Source organism: Ischnura elegans, chromosome 2, assembly GCF_921293095.1.
Source record: "Ischnura elegans chromosome 2, ioIscEleg1.1, whole genome shotgun sequence".
In the NCBI taxonomy this organism is placed as follows: Eukaryota; Metazoa; Arthropoda; class Insecta; order Odonata; family Coenagrionidae; genus Ischnura; species Ischnura elegans.
This window is the reverse complement of record NC_060247.1, coordinates 100,636,554-100,657,236: the sequence shown is the minus strand read 5'-3', so window position 1 is coordinate 100,657,236 and position 20,683 is coordinate 100,636,554. Positions and strand designations below refer to the sequence as shown.

Here is a 20,683-nt window from a genome sequence, read left to right as displayed (position 1 = left end):
TATGCATCCGCCACTGTGTCTAACCAATCTTGGGATTGATTAGGTGACTGTTGATTATCATTGTTGGTGGCAAATTTATATCCATAAGAAATGAATAAAATTAGACATGGCAAGTGAACAGTTATAGTCAGGATGGAAAACTTTAATACTCATGTACCTTGTTTTGGTAAGGACAGGGCAGGAGAGTCCACAGGAAGAGTCACTGTTCATTTTGAGAGAGTACAAACTGGCTAGGTGGCAGAGTTGATCCCTCTCCTGTTTTTCCATTGGGTGAAGCCTGAAAAAATTACGAATCAACCATTACTAACACAAATGTAATAGGAGAATAAATCAATCATAACAACAGCTTCCGGTTGCCTTGCCCTAATCGAAGACATAATTTTACAAAGAATTACATCATGAAAAATAAAATGGATGATACTTTGGAACTTGGAACTCAAAGAGGCAAAGACATTCAGCAGTGGTACATACTTAAAAGTATTCAACTTATTTTTTAATTCACCTTATTTTATTAAATTTATTGTACTTTTATTCAACAGTGCTACATATCAACTGGAAACTAAAACATGTTGAATAACTATTCTAATTTACAATGTTCAATCAATTAATTATAAAAAATCATTATATATTGTCAACCCTGATTTCAGCCCCCACTTAATGTTCAGAGGAAGGGGAAGCGTCACATGGATAGGATGTTTCGGCAAGAGAAAACAGTAGGGGTACAGATGAGTGGCAGGCCTGTCATCCAATGCCTCAGAGGCAACATGCCACAGGGGGGTGGGAAAAGGAGGGGCAGGGATATTTCTAAGCTAGAGTTCTATAGAGTAAGGATATGAATGAAGTGCATGATCAGCAACAACATGCCAGTGTAACAATCGCAACAAGTAAGCAATGTTGGCACAGCCGTGGAATGAGGTGGCAAGGTGAGACAAACAAAAATTTTATTAAATGAAATCAAATTAAATTTTCACTTCACAAAATAGACTGGAACCTTTTCATGACAAGCAGAACACACAGAAACACATTAAATAATAATTGAAAAATAGGCTTTCTACAAGACAGTTCTATTGAAAAAAAAACATTGAGAAATAATCTTGCATTAGTTTGTGCAAAAAAAAAGAAAAGAATCTAATCCCAACCCTAAACTGATGTTAAATAAAAAAATGAAACGGGAAGCAAGGCTATCAATTGCTGAAGCAACGAACAGATTAATGAAATCGAGAGCAATGGTAAATCGCCTATATAAATAACTCACTGCAGCTTCGAAAGTCTGTACTAGATTTATTTTCTTTAGTTTCCAAAATCCTAATTCTAACACTTTCACACAGCAAATGGGGAGGAATTACCAAGAATTGGCTAGCAAATGATTACGTGAAATAGGTGGTGATTCGTAATAGCATCCAAGTGAAAAAAAATTGTTTTTCATAATCAGATTATGTTCTACCTGCTGTCAGGATTCACACTAGTTCAAAGTAACCATTTTTTATTTCCAAAATCGGTGTGTCAGGAACCATCCGATTGGATGGGGTGCCTCACTGGCCATTTAAATATTTTCCATTCCTCTTTTGCATTTCCAATGCATTTTACTACTGGTCTCCAGGTATTGTTCAAGTGAAATTCCATGTACCCTAACAAAATTATTCAGATTCAAGCTGATGTCAAAGAGCTATTTGATTTTGAGTACCAAATAGCAGTGTGACAGGCAGAAGTCTTCATTGATAGTGTGTAATGGTATTGCTGACTTTTTTGGTAGTACCAACCCAAAGTGCCTTTGGTGTTTCATTAGGCCTGGTCTCTATAGCTCGTCTGATCTCTCCTATTATCGTTTTCAGGATTAATGAATGTAAAAAGATTCTTATCCCTTTTGAAATGATTTGTTTGTACGCTCCAAGATATACACAGGTAACTTGACATCAGAGAAGGTAATGCAGGGCTAATGTTGTCTAGGTAAATTGTCTGAAGTTCCTATACCTTTCAGAACATAGAAGAGGCAGCTTCAAAAAGCTGTCTCCTCACAAACCTCAATTTTTTATGCTTTTCATGGTTTTTAAGAGACAATTGATAAAGCTATTTTATAAGTTTTATATGCATTCTACCAAAAGAAAAAATCGGCTGTTTTTGAATACATAACAACATAAATAAAAAGATTACCCTTTTACAGATCTGCTTCAGTTTGTTCAATGAAGTAAAAATATTTCTTGCTAGATTTGTGGTGTGCATGTGGGAGTCCAAATGCATGCTGCATGCTGGTGATTGATCGCCCCCTGCCAAACACCCTAGAGGTGGCTCGCAGGGTATTATGTAGATGTAGATTTCATTAATTGTGCATGTTGACAAGTGATATTGACAAAATTTAAAATCATAATTACCTTAATTCAGACTGTCCAGAATCTTGCAAGAAACGGGAAAGCTTTTCATTTGCAGATGTTGTAACACTAAATGCTGGCTTTTCACTCCTGATCCTTCTTCTACCTCCTCGAATCTCTCTTCCATTCTGCACGAACAACCAAAAGTATACGTTTTAAAACACTAGTGAAAGCATGCATAATTAAAAATGTATGCCACATACACTTCTATTCACTGATTCATCCAACATGCATTATTAACACAGCATACACAAAATTATCTCACAACAAAAGATTTAATGACAGATTTGGTTGAGCCTAAGTCATTCAACTCACATCAGTTTCACAGCGTAAAAATTCAACCCTAAATGCAAAATTTTGTGAGAAAAAAAAGAGTTTCAAACTTACCAATCCATTAGCAATCCATTTTACTCTGTTCCGGTACCTCATTTTAGCTTCTTCAGAGAGATGTTCAAAGCTCCCAGTTAAAATAGCCTGCAAACAAGAATGCAATGTTAACATTTATAAGGTAGTAGCACCTGTGCAGAGATATCCATGTACATATTTTAGGAATATTAAAAAATCCTACACAATAGTTAAAAATGGTTCTAGGATAGTTGGATCCACAAATTTGATCAATATCAATGCTTAGAAATGTGATTTTGATTCTTCGAGGATAAAACATCACAGTAAGAAAAAATTACAGACGTTTTCTAAATTTCACCATTGAGCAATGCAAATTCGATCATCTAAGTGGTTAAATTGCTGTTTCAGACACTGTCTGTCTTCATGCCAATCCCATCAGAGGTAATTAACTAATTTGCCACTATTATAATGTAATCGAAGTTGGATTACTTCTGATTGAAGGATTTGGTTATTACCGATCAGTTTATGACAGTAGTACCGTATAAGCGCGTGTAAGAGGCGCACCTTTTTTCCCAGAAATTGCAGCCGAAAATGAGGGTGCGCCTCTTACACAAACTTCTTATCTTCCCCCCCTCCCCTTCACCAGTCGAAAGTCTAAGGGGAACTGAGTGGCCTTGGTTTCCAGTGTGAGTCAGTCATCTGAAACCCTAGGTCAAAAACAAGCGGCAGGCAGGGGAGTTTCTCCCTTAGCGACGTATTTTTAAAATGCTCCTGTTTGCTTTTCTTGTAAGCATCGCGCTGTCACGTCGGTACCCAAGAGGTGATCATGGAAGATCGCGCACGGTTTTTCGCTCCGGAGGGCGCGCTAAATTTACTGCCACGAGTGGGCATCCCGCGGCATTTATACTGCATATAGTATTCGCTTGTCAAACGTAGAGAAATGCGTAGTTTTGAAGGACATACCTGTTAAATAGCCAATATCTGTCTTGCCGAGTAATTTCCATTACACTGAGGACCTGATTTTCCAAAAATCATCTTCATTATTCATGACACTAATATGAGGATTATTGCAACTGAAAATTATATTGGTATCAAAACCTGCGCTTTATAAAATTTGAACGAGTGTGTTCATTGTTGGACTAAATTGTGGATGGAAGAAATCAGAAATGCTTATAAGTGAAGAGCGCGGAAGGAGAGGTCGAGGGGAAGGAGCGCGATCCCTCCGTCTTCGAAGCAAGCAACGAAATATGGAGGGGAAGGAGCGCGCTCCCTCCCCTCCGTATTTCAAGCTACGAGGCTATGAGTGAAGGAGCACGGGAAGAACACGTCCAATCTTGCATGTGACGTCGTTGCCTTCAAAGCGAAGGGGCGAAGGCGCAGCAATGTGATATACGCAGTTTGCGTAGCCTAAAGTTTCCAGTCCGTCTCGTCTTGTTTGAATGCTCTTATGCTACGCTTGTTTCTTCCGAAATTGTTCTGTTTGGACTATTTTGAATATTAGTAGCCTTGTTGTAACTATAAATCTTTGTGTCAAATAATTAGAGCTTAAAAAACTTAAAATCTATCATATATGCGACAATTATTGAAAGCTATCGAGATATCTTCGGGCTCAGTAGATGACTCACCTAGCATTTGGCCTCCATAAACTGAGAGATCGATCAAGGTCAGTCGGTGAGACGGGGTAGGGATGAAACACGTTTCCATTGTTCCCCTGTAACTTGATGTTTTCCTATTTTCCTGTGGGGTCTCGGAAAGGAAAAAAAACGGCAGAGGCATTGGCTGATGGAGGGCCGAATGTGGCTCCATTAAATCTACGACATGGTTATTATCCTACGGCGCTGAGATTGCCCCAATTGTTGTCCAAGCTCTTGGGAATGTTCATGCTATGAGCCTGTTGCGTATTGCCTTAAAAATTTCCACGGCTGCTATTCTATTGCAATACTCCTGCGAGAGCATTTAAACAAAATTGTTCGTGAATAGTACAAGCATCGTAGAGCAACGGCGTATGCGAAGAGAGGATCGGAACTCTTTTTACTCCCTCTTATGCCGCTATTACCACCGCAGTTATCAAAATTTCCTCTTTCAATTAATATTGAAAGAGGAAAATTCGATAACTGTCGAAATTCCAGGCGTACTGGAATTTCGACAGTTATCGAATATATGTCTGCAACACCGCGCAATAGTATTTTAAAAATGCCGCAAAATTTTTTTCTTCATAGCTTCGATGTTCAAAATAGGGGTGCGCCTCTTACACGTGTGCGCCTCTTACACACGCTTATACGGTAATTGCAATAGCTGCATGTTAAAAAATATGGATAGGCAAAATACATAATGATGTTCAAGCTGGATTGCTAACATTTCGTACCATTTTCCTTCCATTTCAAAGTGGCCTCATTGATATTACTTTCACAACTTATCTATTATCACGATTTGCAGACAAATAACATTTTGAAATGTATGGAATGTTTTTAATCAAGTCTTCTCATTAAATGACCTCTTACATTACAATGCATCATTTCCACTGACGCCAGTGCACATTACCAACAAAAAATATGAAGAGGCAAAATATTGATCTTCTCGATGGATTGGAAAAATGCACCATTTTACTTCCATTTACAGGCAGCCTAATCAAGATTACTTTCACAGCTTATCTGCCTTCGCGATTTACGGAGGAAAAAACTTTTTTAAATGTTAGAAATTTATTTTAATCACAAATTTTATTAATTTATTTGGGTAAACTATTTATTACCTTAATTAATACATTGATCCCTTACTGAACAATGCATCATTACCCCTGACACAAATGCGCGTTCCGAAAAAAAAATAATCATAATATCTGTGTTGCAGTATTGCCCACATCGAAGTAAATGATGTATTCACTGGAAATATTGATTATCTGGAATACATCTGGTCCCAAAAATTCTGCATAATCAATCTTCCACAGTATGTATCATTTGCTCATACATATATAATCTCTCCTCTCACTAGAATAATGAAGTCTGCAAAAAAGGCTAAATAATGGAGAGAATAGTGTACATATTATGTACCTTGAAAGTGGCATCATCCTCTTGATCATCCCAGTCAGTGTCCTCATCTTCCTGCATCCCCGCTCTCCTGGCATTGCAAACTGCACTTCCTTCCATCGCTCCACCACTGCTCCCATCCCCACTCACTTCCCACCAAGTCTTCACACCGGGAATTCCATACGCTGCACCGGGTTCACAAAACCAATCACTCTGCTCATCATCACCTGAAAATTAAGAAAGCCAATGCATTAAAACTTTGTTTTCCATTCAAGCCACCTTTCCAGAAATAGAATCATAATTTGCCAAATTTGAATGTCTTCATAAAATTATTTTTGTAACCGCCGCGAACATGACTGCAGTTCGTAATTTTGTATAAACAAAAATATTATTATAACGTTTCTTTTACTATAGATTTGATCAGTCTTTTTGCTGGGACCAACTAATTGCTTCTTCGTAATTCTTAAGAACTTCGTAATTAAGTTGTTCACATTAACAAGAGTTTACTGTTTTAAAAATTTCGAGTAGAGTCCAATAGTTGGTACTCTGTTCAAGTGCTTTGAGTACTAATGCAAAAGCTGAGTCAAGCCATTTTGATTTCAGAGCTGTCTAGCCTCCCCTTACTACTGCATGTGCTTCGCTGGCAGTAGCCAGAACACAAATGCTCACCTCCAAAGCTTGAAGACTTGGAGGTGAGCATTTGTCCTTCAGCTACTGCCAGCTGAGGGTATACAGATTGTTGGGCTCCTACATAAGCGGGCTTGATCAGGTGGGCAATTATTGAGCACTTGTGGAGTGAAGGTATCGATATATGTATCCTTCCTTATGCTACTATTTTCTTCTATCAAACACTGGGAGAATACGCAAAATTTTTGGATTTCTTTACGAAATGCACAGACAAAACAACTGCCAAGTGCAATTTTTGTTTAAATACCTTTAAACTCTCTACTGGTTTTAGAACTAGTTTATGCTATCATTTGCAGAGAAAACACTCTGGATTTATGGCAGTTACTCAAAAAAGAAGCAAATAAGAAAAGTTCCATAGGGCCATTGGAATTATAAAAATCTTATATGCTCATCTTTATCATAATTGTGCAAATGCCTTTACTCAGGGCTCTTCCTGAGAGTTTCGCTACGTAGTTAAATTACACAGTCGACAAAGCACTAGAGATTAATTCATTTCAATTGCTCAATCAAGACCTTTCAAGAGACATTAATTTTCATTCACCTCCTAATTCTGACACAATGGCCATCACTGTTCTTTATCATCTTTTCCATTATGCATCAGGCCAAGTGTTAAGAAGAGAAAAAGCACTCAATACTGGACTTGAGATCCAAAATTACTACTCGCACATTCGTACCATTTGTAAATCCAATATGAAGTCAGGAATGGTTCAGCATTTCCCTTGTTCTTCCTTCATTCCAATTTTTTTCAGTTCCATATGTGTCACATGTGCAGCTAGATAAGTTCAATCAAAATTGACAACTGGTCCAAGCTGAGCCGTAATGTATGCTCAGAATCATGCCATTAATCTCTCAAAATTTACCCATTTAAGAATAAGTGCCAATTGCTTTATCCTTATTCTGTACTTCCTCATGATAGAGTTCGATTTTTGGCCACCAGCTATAGATACCATTGGAATGTTAGCCATCTCACCCAGCAAAAATTACCAACGTCGCCAAAAATTATGAATTCTTAAATCACAGAAATAATCATAACTGGACCAAATGAGTGTCCAATCAACACTGAACGATTGCCCAGCCACTTAGCTCCGCATCCTCTTTAATCCATGGGCCTTCCCAAATTGGTATGCATCATAACTTCACGTGTGAAGAAGAAGACTGGTATGGATCAATGGAATTACTCTGAAGATTTTTTATTGCAAGAGCTGGAATTAAAGTTACCGCCTCCCTTATTCATGCAGAGTTGCCACCACTGACCAGCTCACTTGAGTGACAGTGAGATTGCACCATAGTTGACTTCACAGGAGCTCTGTGCTACTGATTTCCCAACATTATTTGAGAATGATTACAGAGAGTGATCACGGAACCGTATCACACAACATTTTCCCCCTCAGCCACTTGGGCCCAAGGAAACTGCTTGGCATGGTTGTGATGGCTGCCTGTCCTAGCGCTACTGCGCTCGCCGCTTTTCTTTTGTCTTCATTGGATTCCACCCCCTACCGCAGAGGGTGCACCGGGCAGTGGACGGAAGGTGAGCCCGTGAGGCAGAAGAGAGAGGAGTCGTTCTGAGAGACGTGAGGGCGAGGATTGCCGTAGACAGCGAGATATTTATTTTTGACAGCGTTGTTTTTTTTGGCAAGACTAGTGCTAGGAGTTTAGTTAGTTTAAGTCCAGTGTATACCTTATTTTTTTATCCCAATTCCCTTCCCCATAATCCTGTGAAAAAAATTAAAAGGGAGTGGTTTGGTCACTAGCGCGATCCTCCAAACTTACTGAGGGAATTACTCTCTCCAACAGGGGAGTTGGTTCAATTCCGAGTACGGGCAGAATTATTTTTCCCTATTACTCAGCATCCCATACTGGCACCCAATTATTCCGACGAACGTAGACCCACGGCTTAACCCGCAGCACAACCGTTACGTGGTGTCTGATAATTTAGTTTCTAACACTGCACAGTGGTTTGATGCACCCTCCCAAACTACCATGATACCTCCTCCTGAATTCACGCAGCCACTGATGTTCTGGGAAACCAGCACCTCAAATTATGACTCTCAAAATTCACTCCGTGAGTATTAGAAGGCAAATCATATTTTTTTTATATTTCAGTTTTCCAGAGCTCTATTTTAAGTCATCCTTTACTATTTTGAGACCAGCGGAGTATAAGCTGCCACGCCGCAGCTCATGCCTAAAACATATTCATGGATGCTGTCTCCGACATACACTTATTTAAGCTGAAAGACAGGCATCTTTCACAGAAATAACTTTTTTCGCATAGCAGTAGACAAAGACACTGTAAATCTATTTCAACAATGGCAGAACATGTTCATCTTGAAAAAGATATGTTCATGACTTTAAAGTCATAATTTTCAAGCTAATGAGAACAATACACTAAATATTAATGAATGCTACGTCTGATCTAAGAACTCAATGCACTTCAAATTACAACCTAATGTGTCAGAAAATTTGCTGAAAAACTTTCAGCCAAGTAATGATGTAAGCAATGGAAAAAAGTAATATCTATCATGCACTTTACGAACACTTACCTTCTCTTCCTTCATCATTAGTATAGATTCCTGTATCACTTTCAGAGCTGCTCAAGCTGCTACTGCTCATCATTTCACTACATCAACAAAAAAATAAGCATATTAATGAACATGTATTTGAAGTTCATGATCATAGAAAAGCATAACATGCCCCATGTGCATAAAATCTCACATTCAAGAGTAACTACTGTACATAATACTTATCCACAAAACCCCATCATATTATTTATTATGCATTTGAAAATTCCTCAGCAATATCAGGGTGAAAGACGTGCACAATTACATTCTGATGAGTGGGAAGATAGAATTAAAAATGACAGGAAAGCAATGAAACTTTGCAAATTCCACTAAGTATGGAATAGCTGGATGGAATTTTCAACGTTACATTAGTTTCTTCTTATACTGGTACACCACAATATATATTGGCCTCTATAATAACCTTCATCAGAATTTAAAAAAATCAATGCCTCAAGCATAAGCAATGCAACACATGGTTCAATTCAATTGAATACTTCTTGTGCTTTCACTTGGTATCAAGCTTTTCCCATATTCATGCTGTGCATTCCATTTAAATCCTGGTTATTTCCATTTCATTTGATTTTTCAGCCAACCCTCATTAAAATTTTACTCATACAAAACAGTTCCCCAACAGATAATTATAATACAGTACACCAATTACATAGATACTTTGCATCTGCTCCAGTACATACAATGGAAGCACCTTCGCCGGAATAGTCCTCAAATTTCTACAGAATAGAATGATGCCTTGGTAGCTTAACTGGCCAAAGCACTTGACTGGAAATAGGGATATTGGGGTTCGAACCTAGGTCAAGGCAAACGATTTTTTCTCTGAGCATTTTTCGCCCATAAAATGATTACCTCACATAGCAAGAATCAAGTAATAATGAGTGATTAGCAAAATGCAATCAAAAGGCCCATAATAAATAAATCAAAACAGGCACATAAGACCAGGACACTCCTTCCACGGCATGTGCCTCACATTATGCCATTTCCTCAACTTATCTTTTCCTTCCATTTACTGCATTCTCTAACTAAATTGCCAGATTTTGGGTCTGAGTGAACAACCCTATTAATAGACATTAGCCCTGGATTATTAGAACCACAAACTCAATGCTGGGTGATGCATAGCATACAGTTGTCTTTGAAGGAGTGCAAGGGTATGAATGAACAATGGGTAAGGGCCCAATGGGGGCCCTTTCAAGGATACAACTGACTGGGACCCAGTACCAAAAACTGACCCGCCCAGTCACCCGCGGGGGGGAATGGGATGGGGAGGAAAAAGGAAGGAGGCACCTCCACGATAGGAGCCCATCGACACCTCCGTGGTAAAGATAGGGATGTGAGGAAGGGGATAGAGTAAAACCAGGGTGCCCAAACAATAATCAAGCATAATTCCTGGTTTTCCTGTGAAATTTTATGACATTCAAAGCTAATCTTACGTGATTACTACAATAGATAAGAATTTAAAAACACCCAAAATTACTTCAATACTTCTAATTAATATTTTATTTGTGTACTAACAAGGATAGGGAATAGGATAGTAAGTAAAGATTGTATTTTAAATTTAAATTCATTCAATGCAAACCAAGACACTGTTTCGACCTTATAAAGTGGATGTTGATATCACCTGGCATTCTATTCTTCGTGTTTTTTAATCTTACTTTATTCAAGAGTACAAGAAATGTTGATTCTGTTTTCTTGTCTGACCTTAATTCCACGTTTTGATGTGGCTGTAAAAATTCTACTAAACTACTGCACTTAAAATTACAACAAACAGATTTTAGGCCAGAAAATGGGAGTTGAACTGGAAAATTTTTTATGTGAAACGAATTTGAAATAAAAGATTTAAAAATTCTTGGTGGGAGCAAAAATTCATCCCTGAGCAGGGCACCCTGAAAACCCGTGCTGCCATGGGGACAACAGAGCCCACTACTAGCGAAACCGTAATTTAAAGTGCCAACAAATTTGGAAGATTATTCTATGATGAGAATGATGCAAAGATCATTTAGTTTGATGCTATGAATGCACAGTGTGATCAAAGAATCGCAACACACACAGTCGATTTCCCTGCAAATACTGCAAAATGCAACAGCATGGGATGTGGTCAGGGACATGCAGTCTAACAGGCCACAACTATTTGACACATCCTTGTTTGATGTAGCCTCCCTCTAATATCGATTTTGGAAACTAATATGTACTGAACTGGTTGACCCAAAGATCGTAGTACATTGAAAATTATTTAGACGATTTTGCTCATAAAATCAAGAATAGAAAGGAAATAGCTATTCAAAATGGCTTGTCAACTGTTCCAAAAAGCATGTTTAAAAAAATGGAAAAATGATATCAGAGCCTTAATTCATTACGTTCAGATACATGCAATGCACACTCAATTTAGTATTTTTTACGCCATTCTGAGCACTCAATTTAGTGTTTTTTTAAAACACCATTTTCAACTCGTACACCCAGTTGCCATTATCTTTTGGAGAGTGAAACATAAGAGTAGCTAATGAAGAATACAATGCATTACACATTCTTGAGGCCTGGATTATACATTCCGACAAGAACGAACCATTTTCCATCAAGGTGATTGAAGTCCTCCGTCAAGCTCATTTTATGGAATGCCAAAATACGAGAAGACTTTGATCGACTTCCCTCGCTATGCTCGCAGTCCATACTTCTCTCTCGCATACTCCTCTTCCTCTTGCCACATAAGATGGAGTTGTATCTGAAATATTACACAAGATTCAAGCAAGACAAGTAAAAAATTGTTCATTGATTTGAGGTCCTCAACTATAATAACATTGAAATTCACACAGAAAGGCCATATAATATCCAGTTATTATTCATATTATATGTAGTCCACAAATATCCACAGAAGGGAATGGTGCCTCAGTGGCTTAACTCGCTAAAGCATTCGACTAGAAATCAGGGGGTTCAAGGTTTTAATCCCAGCCAATGCTTATTTCTTTGCGGAATTTTTCCTCATTTCCATCTAGGAATGCTTCTCTCCACATACACGAGAGTACACAAAATTAATTACAATTTCTCTCAATCTGTGACTACGGTTTGTTGCAAAAGAAATAATCCAGAAACAATTTTCATCCTTTTACAAACTGCCTTTAATGCAATTTCAGAAAGTGTTTTTATTATCATGTAAATTTAATATTGATATGAGAAATGAACTGACCTGTACTCATTGTTTCCTGCAAGCTTGAAGAAACGCTTCTTTTTAACCCTCAACAATGGCATAATTGAAATACCATCAGATGTTGATGGATTGTTTGGATCAGGATCCACCGCCATGCGTTTAAACTTGCGCTTCCTGAAATAAAAAAGAAAACATTTCCTTTGAGCTAATTTAAGACAATTAGTTTACATCACAGTAAATACTTCACAAGGATCAGAAAATTCTACAATAAGTTGTTAACAGATATAATAAAAATCAAGACATTAATCTATCTGAATTTTCCAAAATATTTTGAAACCCATTTGAACCACAGCATTGTAGTCCAGTTTCCAGAGCATGAAAAGCCACTTGAAACCCAAAACAGTGACTTTAACTATTCAAGTTTGTAACAATACGTATAGAAAACATTGATGCTAAATCCATGCAAACCCTTGGAGATGTATTCCATTCTTGAATTGGTCAAACAATCAGCTCACCAAACCCTAGCGGAGCAGATATTGTCTAGTGAGATCGCTGCCTTGCATGAAACCAAAGATCATCCAAGAAATTTATCTACCTAGCATCCTCTGGGAAAGCCTCAATCTGTGGCTAAGATATAATAAATGACTTGTATTCAAGGTAAGTGGGTCACCATGCCTCAATCTCCTACCTCAGATTTTTAGCATGTTCTTAGCTAGTAATAATGCACTTTCATCCTCTACCATTCCAGAATTTTAAACAAAAGGTATTAGAAATTTATTACTTATACATTATGAGTAGGAGGTGAAGAATAAATTAAAAAAATTTCAGTCATAATTTATCGAGTCAAAGGAGAGGAATTGCCTCAATGGCAGTCCATTCCGACAAACAGTGCCTCCACCTAGTACATGAGAATGGACTATGGCTCTTTTCATTAATATGAAGAGAAGCCATTACACAAACCACCAGAATTATACCGAGAATCATAAACTGAGTCACCATCAATGATTAAATTTTAGTAAGTTTTCACTTGTAATTGACATGTTTTAAAAATTGTATCTATGTTTGCAACTTACTCACTGCTATTTGAGAGCAATGATTACTTTTTCCATACCAAGGCCCGCATTTTTAGTTGACCCTACATATCCGTCCCTTCATAACAAGAAGCCCCTACATGCGTTTCTCAGTCGACCCTACATAAGTGGTGGGGGTGATTCTGTCGTCAAGTTCCCCGAGATGACGTAGATGATGGCACAGTGCCAAGTTTCCACTCTGGTTGCGTAATGGGACCAAATTATGAGACTAAGAAAAGAAGTCCAATAATTTTCGGGCGTATTGTTAGGGCAACGGCTCAAGGCAAATAAACAACAAGAACACCTTTTCCAACGTAGTCATACCATTTGACTCAAACCATCACCGTTCTAAAAAGTTGGTATCCTTTCACTCGCTGATCAATAGACTTACCTCTATCCCCTTGGAAGAAACTTTCAAAAGGACATGACCTTTATTAAACAGTTTGCCACAAACAATGGGTACAACACTTCCCTTATAGATTAACTAAGTGACCGAAAAAAGAAAAGCCCAGCCATTTCGACCATATAGTCTAAGATACAGATGCCCATTGACCAAGTCAGATGGAGGAAGGTACCGTTCATGCAAGATTTCTCACATAAACTGGCGCACACCTTAGCCAGGAATAGTTTTAAAGTGCACTTTTATACAAATATGACCATTGTTAAAGTGATTTTTGATTCCAAAGAGCTGGTAAATACAGATGAGTGGTGTCTACCTTCTTCGATGTAATACTCCGGAATGCGACTGTTTGTATGTTGGCCAGACTGGCTACCAAATAAAGACTAGGGCCCGTGAACATTTTTATTGAACTGTGACAATATATCCGTCTTCACTAAACATCTATGTGCCATGTTACACGAGGCAAATTTTGATCCATGTATTTTACACACTTGTGACAAAGGAAAAACACTGAACTTCCTAGAAAACTTTGAAATTGTGTCATATTCAAAATTATGTGGTAAGAAATTGCTTAATGACATTGTACCAACAAACTTGTAACCCCTCCTCAGCGTTAACCCCCCCCCCCCTCTATCAATACCTCCCAATTCCAACCTGGATCCTAGTAGGTACGTGACCTTCACCCCTCAAACCATCAACCTTCACCCTACCTCTTTATTCAAATTATCTACTTCCCCTCCATCACTAGTATATAAAATGAACTCTGGCCTGTTTGGAGATGGTAGTTGCACTAGAGAGTAACGTACAAAACGTCGAAACCTGTTGCCAAATATTAAAATAAGTGTGGAAAGAACGAAGTGCCTTGAGCATATCAAAAGTTTTGCTCACAGATTTTCCGAGTTTTTAACACAATACTTCACAGCAACTCTTTGCTCATTCAAGTCACTCATCCTTAAATTTGCCAAACAACTGCGTTTACAAAGCACACTTTACAAACAACTGCGTTTCTAAGCAACAAATAATGAAATCTTCATCAAAAAAACTGTCATGTGATCAGCTGATGTTCACGAATAAGTCAACACCAAGCAGATTTATCAGGAACCAACTGGGTCGGCACAATTCAAAAAGTCTACGTATTTTTTAAATAGACCTATTACGTAATACATACACTGTTGAAATTGCAGCTTAAGAAGTATTAACAAATAGACTCACTAGCATCTTAAGTAACTGCAATTATTTCCTGATTAAAATTGATAACAGTATTTACAATGTGTCACAAATAATGAAGCATGACCCCAACAAAAACCAAGTACTTTATCTTTGGATAGGAGTTAACCAATCCTTACAAATTAACATGCTAACCTGATTTCATTGGGTTCTGATAAAAAGTGATTACTAGAAAATATGGTGAATTAATGCTGAGAATGTTTATTTAAAATACATATCATCTCGTAGCATTCTTCGTCTGTAGCATATACCACTTTTTCTGTAGACACCAAAAAATTCCACAGCAGAAGAAGATGCCTTCATAGCCCAAGCGGTAGAGCACCTCATCCAAAGGGGGATTTATGTATTTAGTGAAGAGTTCTCGGGATCGCCACTGGGTCAGGAACTGCATTACTGCCGACATTCCGATGCCAGACTCGACCATCATCCTCAGGGCTGTAGTGTTGAGTGAGAAATTTAACTTGCTTACATACAGTCACTCTGGTGACTGCTGATTGGCTGCCGTCAGCGGCGTGCTCTGATTGGCTGGCGTGTTGTTGGTGGTTTTGCCTAGCCTTTCAGATAGTTTTGAGCACAGGTTTCTCAGTGTTGCTCAATGCATATCCGGAATCTCTGTTGACGGCATTCTTGGCCAGTCTAATTTCAATAGACTTTGATGAGTCGATCTCAAAAGCCATTGGATCGGCAGAGCATTTTAGGGGATTCAGAGAAGGGGATTTATGTATGGTTACCAATCAAAGCAAATGATTTTTACTCTACACGATTTTCACATTTGATGCTCACCTGGAGGTGACTCATTCAAGGAATGCCAAAGGGGTAATCTGCAGTTAATTGTGAGAACAGAGATCTTCATGGTGTTGTTTGACAAATTTCTATTTTTTTTAGAGAGGAGCCCATCAAAGCATCTCCTAATACTCAAGAGACACGAGTCCATTCTACCAGACCATCAAATTTATAAGGTGTACCAAGGAACCACATGGAGGCAGTTCCATTGCAGCCAAGACAGAGTCAAATGGTGGTAATACTTTCAGTTTAATAAAATAAATATCTCAATCGCCGGCCTCGGTGGCGGCGGGGTAAAGTCCTCGCCTGCCAAACCGAAGGTCGCGGGTTCGAGTCCCGCCTGGGTAAGTTACCCTTATCCAGGGCATGGATGTTTGTGATTGTTAAATGTTATCAACCCCGATGTAAAGGCCGAACAGTGCTGTTTTCGGTGGTGTGTGAAATAAATAAATAAATCACGTCAACAGTATGAGACAATGACTCAACTCAGTCTTTTGATAAGAGCTGTGCCCATTTTATAGATATCTTTAAGAGCACCATGACCAGCAAAAATGACATCTTAGTTCAAATACTATCCCCCTATTTAACAAAGACTAGATCAAAGATGATCGGGAAATAAATCAAAGAGGTAATTTAAGTTGGAATTCCTTATGAATGGATTTCCATCATTATTACAACACAGGCTCCTTCATTCACATTTTATTAGGAACAGGATTTATTATGAAAGAAGGGAAGAAACAAGTGATGATGGTCCATCACCTTCATTGAAGAAACTACAGATAAGACTGCCAGAGCTTAGAGGGACTACGGCACCACCACAAGATTCAATTGCACAACAAAAATTGGTGACATATTGGAAAGAATGACATGTATAAAGGAGTCTATGAAGAGCCTTTTTCAAGTGGAAAATCAAACACAATTAAAAGTTGCTGATCATTGAAAGCATGAATGTAAGTGCTTCAAACCAGAGAAACACAAAGAATATACTAATTCAGACATCTCCCATATCAGAGCATTCCTGGACCCAAGTGTAAGACAAATTTGACAAAGCCAAGATAATATTATGAGAGGGCATACATTATCAAAGATTAAATTGAGATAGCTCAGATGGACAGATTTAAATGGAACAGAAGATACCACCTTAAACACAATTCAAGGAGATAACCAAAATGTACCAATGAGCAGCATCAAGAAATTCTTGACAAAAAAGAGGGCCAAAACTGTGAACAGGCATCTTCAACCTTAAGATGCTGGGCCATACCATGTCAGTTCATCCCGGCATGACACCAACTGACTCGGGTTTTGATGAAACTTGGCAATTTTGGTCCTTCTATTTAGGAATGAAACAGTGTAAAATATTTCTTGGCTATCTCAACTAGTTTTTTTTCACGACCATTTGAAGTTTGGGAGAAACTGCACTTTTTCAATGAATCTGGTCCCTATAGGCACTTGTACCTCCAAAGGGAAATAATTTGCCACAGCCATACTTTCCATCCAATTCATATGAATATTGGCAGGTTTACTATAGAAGTCATGAGGATTCCAAATACTTTTTGAAAAATATCCCAGGGGATATTGAAAATTCTTTAAACTCAGATGTTTAATGAGATTTTAGAAAATTTTGCGTCAAAATCATTGTCCAATAAAACATCAAATTTTGATCTGAGGCAATAAGTGAATCAAGCTAAATTATTTTTCTAGTATTCCTTAACGTATAAACCACCACCTATAAAAAATAAAATTCATGGCTTTTTGCTAGCTTCGTTCTTAAAAATTTTTTTGGAAAAAAATCCCTTTTCACGACTGTTAGCGAGTGTTGGGTCTTTCTTCAAGTGTGATGAAATGGTTGAGTTAACTGTTTTCTATATCTAAGCAAAGATTCATGACATAAATCTATTACGTAATCAGTGCACTGCCAGGGAAACTATGATCACTACAGTAACTGATGCAGTAGAACCAGAAAAATGAAGAGATTATGCATTTATTGCCTAAACAGTGAATATGCTTGAGTTCTAAGTTCTGGCTTTCCCTTGGATCTGCTGCTACGTACACAAACATGTTGCCTTGAGGCATTATAAAACTGATAGCATACACATTTTTGCACTTTATTATACCATTCTATGCACGCATAGCTCTCCTACAAGCACAAGGATGCTTAGGAAAGGAGGTGGATTTCTACCCAGAATTTCACATGCCTGTCATTAAGTTTGGGGTAACTTCTACCACACATGAAATGAATAGGAACAATTTTTTTAATCAATCATTGAGTGAGTGAGGCACTTATATTTTAAAAAAATGACACAGTCAAGACTCACCAACTAGTAGCTCATAATGGTGTCACTTAAGAGAGATACCTGTACTTTTAGCACTACCAATGTTAGAGAAGCAATTCTAACACAGATCAACGTGATGTACCTTACAATCTCATAATCACAATATCCTACCTTTTAGTACTTGGACGAATAGGAGAGAAATTTTCATTAACAGAGTCAGATTCAACAAAGTTTCCATGAGCTGAGTTAGTAGACTTCCTTGGTTGAAGGCTCAAAGGTGCCAGACGATGTTGCACATCTGGGCTTGGACTCATTTCATCAGAGTCGCTCTGAAAAAGACCATAGCTCTTATTGTTTCACATTTTTCCTGCGTGGTTAGCAGATAATATGAGTGTGATATCTTTAACCAACCTGGTGAAAACTTGATACACCTTTATCTCGGGATAAAAGAAAATCACCAATGCTGCTACTGGAATCATCACTGTGTCCTCTGAATGCCATTGCTAAAAAATAATAAGATACATGTACAAGGAATGTAATAAAAATGAAATGTGCACACGTCGCTATAAAGTTAAATTTGTCAATTAAGGACTAAAATAATTATTTCTCAGTGTGCATAAGAACAGAAATGTGAACCACAACACATGGAATAACCTTTAAATATTCATAAGGATACCACCGTGTTGTGGCGAGTTTAAAAGGAAAAAACACATAAAAACAGAGTATGTGCACATTTGGTAAGTATTATCGCTCGAAAACCTAAATCTACATTGAAAACAACTGTCTAAAACTCATTTCCTACTAGGCAGGAATTTTACCAAGCTCAAAAACATAAGTTCTTCCCTCAAATCAGCTCGAGTAACATCAATAACCACAGTACAGGCCACCAAGAAGACAACCTACAGCTTCGAACACAAGAATGTGTAAATGGTGAAAACATTTCTAGCCACAACAGTCACAATAAATGAAGTCACATTAAGGACTTAAGAGGAAATAGTCTAAACGGACTCATTGAATATTGGAACATTTAACAATGAAGAATAACATGAAAACATTAGATGCAATACCGTGCCAAGGAATAAGAACCGCAATAGAATATTCATTAGTTGAACGCTTTATCTCCCCTGCTGATGCTGCCTTCAAAATAACAGATAATTCAGCAATAAAAGGGTGTTTAACACAATATCGCACACAAATAACACATAACAGGCAATTTGATATTCAAGGGATAAGGAACTATTACGATCACTGGTTTAAAGAACAAATTCATGTACATAATCTAAAGAAAAAATGAAGAGGCATCGATTTTAATCATTTTGCACGACTTACTCAGATTTCCCGTTGACCTGGTCTTCCTTCTAAGACCCCAACGTCGACGGTTTGAAGACGACCCAGCTGATTCTTCAAGTGCATGGCTTAAATCTTCCACCAACGCTTCCATTGTTTGACGCAGATCCACTGCTTTTAACACACGGATTCCTCTATCCATCGGGAAGTCTCAGATTGCCAACACTTAGTTCATGAATATCTCTTCGAAACATTGTCTGCTTTAGATGTTCTGCTTGGCATTCTGCTATCGGAGTTCTGGATTACTTCGATAACTGGATACGATATCCAAAACGTAAACTGGATCCAAAATTGGAGCTGGGACAATAAATTCAAACATCAATACTTTCTCTTCTTTGGTTTCAAAAATAGTTAAGGTCGGATCGCTAATACTCACAAGATGAATCGATCAGTGACAGATATGTACCACTATAACTCTTCAATAGCCACAACACCAGGTAAACAAGTAATCCATAAAATTTTAGATTAACATGGATAACTACGGCAGCATTAAGTATAAACAAATGGTAAACCTCTTTCCAATTGACACATTTACGAGGACAACAGTCGTATGCACAGCCTTAACTGTGCCCTACGATGATAATTTCTTTCAAAAAAGTCAGCGTTTCAGAAGTGTGCCATTGTAGGTCAATACCACAACAACTCACCCCGAGATCTTTAGCAGCCCCCGGAACACCCCGCAAGCAGCTGCGAGGTTGCTCAAGCTAATCATACCCAGGAGTCCATTTAAACCGGAAATGAGCGGATCGCGTATGAAAATTCAACAATAGTGCCAAAATAATGGCATATCACATTTCGAATGATATTTCTCTGAATATTTTCAATTATAAATGAATAATATAGAAGAGAGACCTAATTCCATAGGGGTTCCATCTGTACTTTTTTCCTCAATCGGGTGAAAGATAATTTGCATTTCGCACCATTTTATGCCACTAGCAGTTTTAGACATAGAGTGTAGCTCATGCGGAAGCTTATACTGGATGCAAATTCTTTAAATGCTTTCTATTTCAATTGCAAATCTAATGAATGATCGAAGAATTAGCAGAAATATCAACTAACATTTACATCGTCGGTGCGACGCTATAAATCGCTTTGTGTTCTGTACCCTGGGCCTCGGTATAGCATAATGCAAGGAATGATATTTTTAATTCTATCAAAGATCATTGAACTCTGCAAGTTACTACAGTGCTACCGTGTTGAAATGGGTATTTTATGTTTTGTCATTCTTGTGCAATCTCCTTCGATTCCCCTACGACCCCTACTTCATTGGCGACAGTATCTCCAGCTGCGGCCAATCACAATACTGCTTGGTAAAATCCCGCGAAATTCTTCGCGTGGGCATCTGATGAAGGCAGAGGTAAAAGATTTGAAATTACTAAGTTGTTTCTGGAGTTTGAGGACTGCATTAGCTGTGTTTCATGAAGCCTGAGCTTCTATAAGACTTCTCTGGTGC

At 38.0% G+C, this 20,683-nt stretch overlaps 1 protein-coding gene across 3 annotated transcripts in view; it reads right to left on the bottom strand.

Moving 5' to 3' along the window:
• Positions 1–20,683, bottom strand: part of LOC124154247 (G patch domain-containing protein 2) — a 29,234-nt gene extending 8,551 nt beyond the window's left edge. The window contains exons 1-11 of one of the 3 annotated variants that reach the window (XM_046527847.1): positions 19,607–20,683; positions 19,213–19,527; positions 18,295–18,386; positions 18,055–18,212; positions 12,170–12,304; positions 11,552–11,707; positions 8,962–9,038; positions 5,759–5,961; positions 2,754–2,840; positions 2,370–2,494; positions 158–277 (exon numbers count right to left, since the gene is read on the bottom strand). In XM_046527847.1, coding sequence (XP_046383803.1) covers positions 158–277; positions 2,370–2,494; positions 2,754–2,840; positions 5,759–5,961; positions 8,962–9,038; positions 11,552–11,707; positions 12,170–12,304; positions 18,055–18,212; positions 18,295–18,386; positions 19,213–19,372 — 1,313 coding nt within the window. In that variant the 5' untranslated portion in view covers positions 19,373–19,527; positions 19,607–20,683. Of the gene's footprint in view, positions 1–157; positions 278–2,369; positions 2,495–2,753; positions 2,841–5,758; positions 5,962–8,961; positions 9,039–11,551; positions 11,708–12,169; positions 12,305–18,054; positions 18,213–18,294; positions 18,387–19,212 lie in introns of all 3 variants that reach the window. The other 2 variants (XM_046527848.1, XM_046527849.1) reach the window with 2 other exon arrangements.